Source organism: Triticum aestivum, chromosome 2D, assembly GCF_018294505.1.
Source record: "Triticum aestivum cultivar Chinese Spring chromosome 2D, IWGSC CS RefSeq v2.1, whole genome shotgun sequence".
Classification (NCBI taxonomy): Eukaryota; Viridiplantae; Streptophyta; class Magnoliopsida; order Poales; family Poaceae; genus Triticum; species Triticum aestivum.
Genome location: NC_057799.1, coordinates 526290320 through 526300881, shown reverse-complemented (window position 1 = coordinate 526300881; position 10562 = coordinate 526290320). Strand labels below are relative to the sequence as shown.

Genomic DNA, 10562 nt, shown 5'->3' with positions numbered 1-10562 from the left:
CACCAACGGAGACAAGAAATTCCTTCTACGGTCTCTTATTGTAATTCCATGGGAGCATCACATCGACATCCAAAAGGAGTTCTAGTTTAAAGGCGGTGGCAGAAGGAAAAAAGGCAACCGCTCGGCTTTAAATTAATAAAGCCTATACAGGAAATCTGACCCACGTATATCTCAGCCATTCCATATTGTGAAAATGAAGGAGGGGGGGGCGGGGGGGGGGGGGGGGGGGGCTTTGCAGTGAACCAGACACAAAATTATTCAGTTCCCACTATAAGTAAGAAACAAGTTTAGGCCACACTGTAATCCAAACAACTTCACCAAATAAGGTATGCGTAGACGAACATATATATCCTAGACCTACTAGATAATGTTACATACAGGTGGACTAGAGCGGCTGGTCCAGGATCCAACGGTTGAACATGGCGTAGCACCTCTCGGGCTCGTACTGGGGCGCCGTGTGCCCGGCTCCCTGCAAAACCAACCCGCAACAACAACTCAGAACCGACAATCCATGAATAACCACGCGCAGCACATACGCGGTCAGAAAATGTCACTACCTTGACGGTCGCGAATGTCAAGTTGTTGGAGTAAGTTATGGTGAATCTGCATGCAAACCCAGGGAAGACAAAGCAGAGGCATCACTGTTAGCGAGTGAGAAAAAACAGAGCAGGCAAGGCAATCGAAATGCAAGGATGACGAACCCGGCAGACTGGCCGTCGAGATGCCAGGCCCTCCAGTCGTCGACGACGGGGAAGCCGAGCGACCTCACCCACGCCTGCGTCCCCAGGTGCGGCACAATCGCGTCGTGGTCGCCGCTGCCGGCACCAATCAAGAAACTCAGTCAGGTTCCAGCTTTCAGCCGATCAATTGCCCCAGTTTGTTTCAGTTGCAACGAACGAACAAACCACCTCGAGGCGATACGGTATCCGAGTCTCTGTTATTACCTGTACACCAGCGCACGGTAACCGTTGACGGTGACGTTCCGGTGGTACTTGATGCTGCTCCCGATGTCCACGGCGTACGGCAGGTCGCCGTCGTGGCACCTCACCCACTCGTCCACGGTGCCGTCCTTGATCCCCAGGGCGTCTCGGGTGAGCGCGTCGTTTGCCCAGAAATACGAGAGATAAGCCGTGTAGCTCTGAATCCATGAGTCGGGTGTGTAGCATTAGGTCAAACTCAAGCAATGGAAACAGATACAATGGTGAGAGGTTGTGGCTCTGTATGTTGGCTTACAATGCAGCCCAATGGCACACGAGGCGGCGGGTGTTTTACTCGTTTCCCCGTTACGATTACTGCCTCCTCGCTTAGGATCTTCCGGCCAGCACCAGCTGACTTGTCCGTCTCAGTGCCTGGTCTAGGAGATGCATAAACGCATTTGTCCAGCAAAATTTGGGCGGTCATAACTTCGGAGAGGAGCTGCAATTTGAATTGCATACAGTACATACACAACCTTCAGTCAAGTAATTTGAATTGCAGCGTGAAAGTATTTGTAGGATATCTCGTTCTTACATTATTGAAAGTGCCTAGAGATTGAGCACACAGTGTATTTCTAGGATTCATGTAGTCTTCTCCTTGGCAATGCCCCAATATTGTCTACAGAAGAAAAAAAAAAGAGAGACAGAGTAACATGCATATCATTTGCAGTGCAGAAATTTTTTATGCGTGCAGATATATTGGAATAAACGGATGTGGTTGCGTTTAATTACCTCATATAACTGATCTGATATTATACCAAGTCCATGAGCATACGGCACTCTAGAGCTAATATCAATGTTTTCGCCGGTACCCGGGTTGCCTGCCAGATAGCCCTGGGAGCGAGGAAATTAACGTAATTATGACATGCGATATATCGACGTATATGCAAACTCTTTGGCCAAAATTATGATGGTTACCTTGAGATTAAGGATGGGGTTCCTTCCAGCTTCGATGCCTGCAGAATACAAATCATGGACATATAGTTGAACTAGGTGAGCTTAATTGAAAATCGAGGTTGAAATTTAGTCAGTTATACATTTGAGAATCTAAATACCTACCTTCTGAGATCTTTTGAGCGATAAACGGTACAAGTTGTCCAGCAAGAGAGTCTCCCCCGATGTAGAGAGGGTTTGCGAGGAACTCGGGATGGTCAGTGAACCACTAGACGTTGTCACGTGGATTGAACTAATTATTAGTATTCAATCCCTCGAAGAAAAACAATTGTACTAAATCGAATTAGACTAATTAGTGGATCGGAGTAGCCACTGTACCTTGATGAGGAGTTCATGGAGCTGCAACGAGGTAGATACTTCCCCGACATCGTAGCCTTGGGGTCGCCTGGAGAACGAAAATCCTGCCCCGACCGGTGTATCGACGAAAAGGACATTTGCCACCTGCATGCAGATGGACGCCGTCAACACAGGAATGATCCGGCATTGCATTTGCATATGATATGTATGCAAGAAACAGGACCGACCTTCGTCCATGAGTAGGGGTTGATTTGCAGGCGCGGTATGGTGCCGTTGTAGGGCTCTGCGACGAACTGGAATGGACCTGCAGTTGCCGTGCACATGCATGGAATAATATGATGTCAAAGAGTAATGGCATCGGCCAGCAGTCAACTCCTGAAGGATGCAAACATGGTGTACCGATCTCCAAGGCGAGGCCGCTGAGCACGGAGCAGCGGTCGCCGCCGGTGAGCCAGAGGAGGAAAGGGGCCTTGTCGCCGCCGACCTCGGACTCTACGAAGTAGTAGAACAGCTCTGTGCCGTTCTCCTCGTCCACCTCCACGTACCTTGAGTCGACAATTAATGGAGTCGATCAAGGTGATCCGCCTTGGTGCGTGGAGAAACCAAAATTAAGCTGAAGAAGAAAGCGAGAAATGGGTACCCGGTCTCGAGGTGGAAGGGGAGGCGGCCCTGGAAGCCGGGGAGGCTGGTCACCACCTTGGAACTGGAACTGGAGGCTGCACCGGCGACGGCGAGCTGCCGCGGCGGGGTCAGCGCGGCCGAGAGGAAGAGGCAGAGCAGCAGCCGCCCCCGCCCGTTCATTCTCGGAGATGGGTAGTGGCGAACCGCTTCCTTTTGCTCTGTTTCGTAGCTCTCTGCAAGGGAGGCTGAGACGACAAGGCACCGCCTTGTGTAGATGCCAGCAGAACGACAACCGTGGGCCTGATCTGCGTGAGACTTTTTCAAATGTACGATCTTATACTATGGGATGACGGAAGTAGTATAATATTAGTGAGCATGATCTGCACTCTTATCTCTTTAATGACAGCCAAATTAGATTGCTAATCAATATATCATGCGTTCGTTCAAAAACAAATTCAATATATCATGCGTCAGGCGTGGCTGTTTGTCTCGACAAGAAAAATGGATCAGATCAATCTCAAGATAAGTCATCACGCGACCCGCCAAAAAAAGTCAAATCGTGCACAGCATGTGCAATATTGTAAGTGGTCACACGGCACACAGAACACGTTCTTATCGACAAGGAGGCAGAAATAATAATGTACTCCCTCCGTCCGAAAAGTTCTAGATACATCTCTTTTTATCTATTTTAATGACAAGTATTTTTGGATGAAAAAAGTATGACTGAACAATTCTGACTTTGATCATTTGTTTTGCACATTATTAGTTTAAAAATATTGCAAAATTGCAATCAAAAGAGGCCACCTCTAATACATATCTGATGGGCTAAGGTCTATCAGAAAATATTCTTTTCGCTAAGCGTATATAATAAAACAGAGTGAAAGGGTCCATCCCAAAACGAAAGAGGTACTAACTAACAATTAAGTCCTTTCGAACCACAGGAGATAGTTGCCCATCATACAACTCACCAACTTTACATTTCATGCCAAACAACCTGCATGCTAGTCCCTCCATAACATAATATAAGACCCTTTTTTACAGTCTTATATTATGTTACAGAGGAAGTATTAGATATCTAATGCTTGGACCTGAAATTCTTAAACACGCCTTGTATTTGAACGATGGAGGATATCTTTGTCAGACATGCTTAGTTATCCAACGGAGTATCTTGCACATTTAAAGACCTACTCTAGTCTACTTTGGCTTAATTTACAGTTTTACACCCCACACTCCAACACCCCTTTAGAGCATCTCTAGTAGACACCTTAAAATCGCAAACTGTAAAACCGGGATACGGGTCAAGAAAAATGCATTTTAAGGATTCATTTTAGCTACGGCCGAACAGATACTGTAAAACAAACTGTAAAACTGGGATAAAGAGCTCCATCCTCCGGTCCAGCCGCTGCCGGCCTTCCCTCAGCCAGCCGCGCCGGCCGCGCCCAACCTCATCGATCGCGCCCCGTCGCCAGCCGGCCATGCCCCGTCGCCCGTCGGCCGTGCCTCGTCCCTGCCGGTCGCGCCCCATCACCACGCCGACCGCGCCCAGCCTCGCCGGCCACGCCCCGTCGCCTCCGCCGTCCGCGCCTTGCTCTATTGCCAGCCGCGCCGGCCGAGACGTGCCCCTTTGCCTGCCGCGCCGGGAGAATTCCGACAGCCAGGCTGAGGTCATGGGAGGCCACGGCGATGTCGAGCTCATCCAATTCAAACCGGCGGCGATTGATTGCACCGTCTAGCGGCCTTTTTCGGTGTACGGTGATGAATTCCAGCGAGTTTAGGGCGGATTCCAGCAAACTCCATGGCTGCGTGTTTGCTCCGACGAGGTTTGACCGGTACACGGGGCCCCTTAGATTCGGCCTTCCAACATCCAAATGTAAGGGTTTCGGGTGTGCATTTTTTGTGGCCCTTAAAAAATTTATGGGTTGGACCTCTTTTACAGTTTCTGTTCTGGACACTTTTTTCGACCAAAACTGTAAAACGCAAAAATTATAAAGGTTTGACCGCTTATACGGGGTCTGCTAGAGATGCTCTTAGGGCCCTCCTTTGAAAAAAAACAGACGAACAGAAGAAAAAACGCCATAACTGGGTGTTAAGAAACATGCTGCCAATCACGAATTTTGAAGTCCCAAGTTTAAACACGTAAAATGCACTCCCACTGTCCCAAATTACTGACAAGTAATTGAGGACAAATCTAAGACAAGCAATTCGGAACCGAGGTGATTATAGAAACAAAAAGAAAAATTCAGGCCTCCAGGACATGGAGAGGCAAAATCATGTACAGTAACAGTGACAAGATTTGGCCATTTCTCATGATAGTACAACTGAAAAGATCGGATAAATTAGAGGAAAGCTAGGAATGTGTAGTGTGTTGGCCATTTTTCCTCGACAACAGCAAAAGCAAATCAAGAAACCAAAAAGCATTTACTCTAGTTTGTTCCTCAGCAGAACCAGAACCAACACATGCGCACAAGCATCAATTTCCCCCTTTCCTCGGCACCATATATATATCATCTACACGTCCAAGAGGACAATCATGGGTTCCAATAGTTCCAGTTCGTGTTACATAGGTTCAACAACTGTAGTTCCCAAACTCTGCGGTTTTACTTGTACAGCTGAAATGGCCATCAGAATTGCCAACATGAACTGGGATTAGCTGATCAAATCGAACGACGCTACAAGTCACCATATATGTATCTGTCCTGCCCACCTCAGTAAAGCTTGGTGAACTCGGCCGTCTGGTTAGGCTCCCCAAGCCTGAAGGCGTCCCTCTCGATCAGGACCTGCAAGGAGCTCATTATCTTGACCAAGGATGCCCAGACCACCGGCGCGCAGAAAAACGCGTACGCGAACACCGCCAGTGCCCTGACGACGCCATTCATGTACCATGGGCATGCCATCACAAAGAGCGTGCCGATGATCCCGAACCATGTCGTGAGGACGGCAAGGGGGTGGAGGAGGAAGAAGTTGATGACGATCAAAGAGAGGGAGAAAGAACCGAGCAGGTATAGTGGCCAGCCTAGCAGCGGATGGACGGTCCGTGGGACGAGGAAGAAGGGAATGGTGTAGGCTGCAAGTATAGACCATGCCGCCACTACTCTGAGCGTGGTGAGTAAGAACATGGTGCTTTTCTCCATTCTTCTGTTGTAGCAGAGCTTCGACAAACTAGGCCGTGCTAGTCGGTTCACTGCGATGACTCCAATGTACAGTAGAGCCTGGAATAATGCCATCGGTATCTCTGATGAATACCTGTTTGGCACCAAGTTCAAACATTGTCAGAAAAAGTAACTGATGATGTGTTTCCAAACTAAAATTTTGTGCAACATCATTCTACATAGCAATTAATGATGCTTCTTTACCCATACGAATTTTTAAGGGCATCACAAGTTCACAACCCCTACTTTATGGAATTCTATCCTAAAAGATTAAAGAAGCATCATAATGCGCTGTCTTGTGTATCTTTATTCTAAAGAAGATCGGTGGTGATTCCAGAAAGACATGCCACCAATCATATCAATACACACGAGTGCTAGTGTGCTACTACCATTTGACAAAATAGCCTTTTTCTTATCTGGGAGACTGGGACTACATTTCGTGCAAGGTACTATTAGTATCACAGTTTGAGAATGTAATAGAGATATGGATGACAAAAAAAGTTTCTAAAGAAACTACCCACCCCAGGTTTTCACGACGTTGTTCATGCCAAGAAAGTCCCAGAGGTAAAACTGGCCAAGACCACCAGTACCATGGCTTCATCCATGGAGCACTTGGAAATGTAACCACACTATTCGGTCCACACGGAATACTCCACCGGAGCTTCAAATCTGAAAGAAGTGCAGTTTATCAGTCTTAGCCAAGAAAATGCATATGGAATAATGATATACCGGTACTCATACTCACAATAATAAGAAGCATCCATCTGATAGCCTAGAGGAAGGCGATAATTTCCATCAAGTTTGGTTCCATTAGCTGGTGGATGGAACATTGGCTGATCAAGCAAGTCTGGGAAATAGCTAGCAAGGAAGCCTTGATCTGCACCATCTGGGTTTTCACGCCCAACAGCTAGCTCATGTAGCATGTTCTTAAAAACATCCATAGAAGGCTAGAAACAAAAGAGATCATAAGAATAGTCATGCTTTTTGTAAAAAAAAACACACAAAAAAAAGTTGATTAATAACTGTGAGAGTGTCGACAATAATTATTTTGGCGCATAACAAAGGGGTTTCAATGTTTTAGAACCATGACCAGTCCTTCTACAGCACAAAGATGGGTTCAAATTTTCTAAGTAAGTTAGTCTGCACAATACATATTTTTAAAACTTATGCATCACGCGTCTTAGATAAAAGCATTTATGTCAAAAAATACATTTAGATAAACGAACAACCTGTACTAAACAAGTTGACAACAAAACCACAAAGATCTATTTTTAACCCAACACAATAAATAAAGTAGTACGAAGCAGCAAATGACAGCTAGGTCGCTCGTAAAATGAAATACTGAACAACAAACAAAGCATCCAAAAATGATCTCAAAGGTTCCATGCATAACCATTGCAAATAACAAAGGAATAGCACAACTTTAGTCTTAGATCTGCAAAAGGATAATAATGTTTACAGAAGAAAGGAGATGTGTGCTGATTAAGTAATCCTACCTTCAGTACAAAGAGGCCTGTATGGAAGATGCAAGGGTTGATGAAGACTGCACAGAAGTGGCCACACTGAAATAACTCATCAGTGTTCTGGAGAAACATGTTGTCAGAGTCTAGCATAACAACTCGGTCATAGGAAACTAAGCTCCAAGCATACAGCTTATTTAAGGTCAACTTGAATCGTGAGTTGAAGTTATCTTGTTTTTCGTATGGGTTCTTCAAATTATCCACAGAGACCACCTTCACACCATCATCTTTCCTACAGAAACAGTTGGAGATGCATAAATAAATAACAGAATCAAGACTCTGCATGCCAAAAAAAGGTACATTCCAGATTAAGCATATTTAACAGTAATTAATGTATGCTGCATGATTTGCTTCAGAATACATGTGAATTCTAGCAGTAGCATGAGGCATTACAAGAATGTTACATTGAAAGATAAAATAAAAAGCATAATGCTTCACGCACTGCCATAATAACTGTTGTCACACAACTAGAGAGTGACCCCACCCGGCTTCATTTTTATTGCAACCTGGTCGCCTTAGTTTTCCTCTATACTGCCACTATTTTTCGTTCATGATCGGTTATAGTTCTCATATAAAAAATACTGTTGAATACACAGCTCGATAGTAACTGTCTGTTCTGATCCAAAATGCAAGTCTTTAGGACATTGACAGAGTCTTCAAGGTGGTAGGTACTTCAACCGTAGATTTCCATGTGAATATGTTGTCTCACATCATGATAACCATATATTATAAAAGTATATTTCATGATAAATCTAGTACTGTTTGATGTCCTGAATGCAGTAATTCTTAAATGTTTGACTGGCAAAATGCTATAAGGACCTGCATTTTGGATCAGATGTAGTAAGCTTCTAAACCTGAAACAACTCTCAACTTCTCACAATACAGTTTGAAGTTTTGAATGCATTAGTCCATATATTAAAGCCCACTTATGAAAATGCCCAAAGTTGACAATAATTCACAGGCTGATATTCTCTGGAACAGGGGAGAAAGTTTTGGCCACCAAGATACAGAGAAAACTTGCAAAACCACAAAACAAAGCTAGGATTTCCTGAAACGCAATCTTGTAGGCAAGGACTAACAAGCCATAACAGAGATAAATCAACCTAGTCTGACATCCAGATGCGGTCACTTAAACAGCACGACATATATGCCCAACTGAAATTACCTTTTACAGCTATATGCGGTCACAGTCAGTTAATCACCTAACAAGGACTCTATAAGTTATAGAACGTTGACTGGTCAAACCTTGTGACTTTCAGCAAATATCTAGCAGAAACACCAAGTCAATGGTCTAACACGAACTGTTCTACAGTGAAGAAATACTGGTTAACAATAAGGTAGGTAAAATGTGTGCAAATTGGTGGTGGAAATTCGCAGCTCAGGTCTCGCAATTTATCAACAAATATTTCAAAACGCAGGTGAGGTATTATTCTTAACAAACTTCAGTGACTTTGTGCCATTAGAGACGACCATTTCCAAGAAGCATACGAGAGCAACCGACTCAAAGACAGTAACCATTAGAGAAGACCATTTCCAAGAAGCAAGCATGTAACATATATATCGTCTATGCATCCGGAAGTACTGGAAGAAACAGTAACCAACAGGACAATGCGAAAAGTGCACTAAATGATCCGCGCGCCAAAACTGTTCACAAAAGTGCAAGATGAAACTGTAAGAACTTTACATATTTCAGAAACAGAGTAGCGCCACCTTTACCGGATACCCGATATGTTCAGAGAGTTGTACAGAAAGAAAATCAATTTTGAACCAAATAAGAAGAAGAAAGATGAATATATATGTCCATGCACTGAAACATCAATCAATCAAATATACACTGATCTTTTTTTGCGAAATAATCAAATAATCATTAATCGGCGTTGGGTAGAAACGAAGGCGTTCCACTGACCAACCAAAGTTCAGACGAAGGGGGTCGAATCAAATATGGCATGGAACTACCCAAGTTGCTACTAACAGAACATAGATGTAGCTATAAATATGCAGCAAGCAACGAACCAAGCCCGAAGTCAACCAGTGAAGCAATAGGGTTTTTTCAAGAAAGAGAAACACTCAAGCAACCCAGCTCGGCGTCGAATATCTACTCAATAGTCAACAGGGGGTGAAATTTTTGGCACCGCCCAACGATCCAAGGCAGAAAAGACGACAGGGGGGGGGGGGGGGGGGGGAGGGCTTACAGCGCCTGGACCCAGCGCGGCGGGACGTCGAGCGAGGCGATCACGACGCGGTCGGCGTCGGCGCCGAAGCCGCGCAGCGAGCGCATCATGACGCGCGTGGCCACGTAGAACTCGTAGTCGCGGGGCGTGCCCATGTACATCATCGCCGCGTACGCGTGCCGGCGCGGCCCGGGCTCCCCGACGGCCGCCTTGCTGTCCTCCGCGCCCGCCGCGGCCAGCGCTTGCGCCGTCACCCACGCGAGGACGAGGAGCCAGCGCAGGCCCGCGAGCCGCCCCATGCCGCCCGGGAACCTCCTGCGGGCCAGATCTAGCTGCGAGCCGGTATCAACGCGGCGGGGGCAGGTGCCCGTAGCATCAGCAGGCGGCGGCGAGCGGACGGAGGGGGGCGCCGCGGGAATGGGCGGGGTAGGGGGAGGGGGCGGACGGTGGCCGCCGGTGAGCTGCCTCGGGAGCTGGAGCTGGAGCGGCGCGCTGTTGTTGTTTCTTTGTGTTTTTCTCCTCTCCTCCGTGATTGCAGGCAGGTCGGCTTCAGCGGGAGTGGGAAAGGTGGAGCTGGTCAGCTGCTGGGAGTAGCAGAGAAGGGGAGACGGCGAGAATGGAGCTGCTCAAGTAGGAGTACAACTCCGTGCCCCGTAGACTGGTACAGTACACGCGGCACGTGGAAGACTAATCATGGTGTGCTACTGGCCGGTTGCTTCAGGGTGGGTTAACCCTGGTCAGGTCAGTCACGTTAGTCAAAGCAGAGTCCGCCGGTTTTAACAAGAGGTGAAGTTGACCAGTATCCCTTTTTTACCTCAAAATGACAGAACTCCTGTATTCGTTAAGGAGAGAATAATTGCTTGGTTAATTAGAGAA

General features: G+C 46.4%; 2 protein-coding genes across 2 annotated transcripts; both read right to left on the bottom strand.

The window, feature by feature from the left end:
* Nucleotides 1-238: 238 nt before the first annotated feature.
* LOC123049770 (serine carboxypeptidase-like 7) lies at nt 239-3136 on the bottom strand. The gene is made up of 13 exons (XM_044472647.1): nt 2866-3136; nt 2625-2770; nt 2453-2529; nt 2247-2369; nt 2034-2136; nt 1893-1930; nt 1707-1808; nt 1510-1593; nt 1234-1416; nt 945-1138; nt 702-815; nt 558-603; nt 239-469 (listed from the first exon to the last, which is right to left on the bottom strand). Exons 1-13 carry the CDS (start codon nt 3024-3026, stop codon nt 386-388), a joined length of 1455 nt encoding a protein of 484 aa, XP_044328582.1. The 5' UTR covers nt 3027-3136; the 3' UTR covers nt 239-385.
* Nucleotides 3137-5304: 2168 nt separating this feature from the next.
* On the bottom strand, nt 5305-10287 carry LOC123054229 (putative glucuronosyltransferase PGSIP8). The gene is made up of 5 exons (XM_044477952.1): nt 9708-10287; nt 7492-7747; nt 6741-6942; nt 6517-6664; nt 5305-6089 (listed from the first exon to the last, which is right to left on the bottom strand). Exons 1-5 carry the CDS (start codon nt 9983-9985, stop codon nt 5552-5554), a joined length of 1422 nt encoding a protein of 473 aa, XP_044333887.1. The 5' UTR covers nt 9986-10287; the 3' UTR covers nt 5305-5551.
* Between the last annotated feature and the right edge of the window lie 275 nt (nt 10288-10562).

Coding starts and splice junctions, on each gene's coding strand:
- LOC123054229 (XM_044477952.1), bottom strand. CDS start 9,985: ATGGGGCGGCTCGCGGGCCTGCGCTGGCTCCTCGTCCTCGCGTGGGTG. Junction 6,943..7,491: donor CAGGCCTCTTTGTACTGAAG/GTAGGATTACTT, acceptor TTTTGTTTCTAG/CCTTCTATGGATGTTTTTAA. Junction 6,090..6,516: donor CAACGTCGTGAAAACCTGGG/GTGGGTAGTTTC, acceptor GGTGCCAAACAG/GTATTCATCAGAGATACCGA.
- LOC123049770 (XM_044472647.1), bottom strand. CDS start 3,026: ATGAACGGGCGGGGGCGGCTGCTGCTCTGCCTCTTCCTCTCGGCCGCG. Junction 2,771..2,865: donor CCCTTCCACCTCGAGACCGG/GTACCCATTTCT, acceptor TGTCGACTCAAG/GTACGTGGAGGTGGACGAGG. Junction 2,137..2,246: donor TCCATGAACTCCTCATCAAG/GTACAGTGGCTA, acceptor GACAACGTCTAG/TGGTTCACTGACCATCCCGA.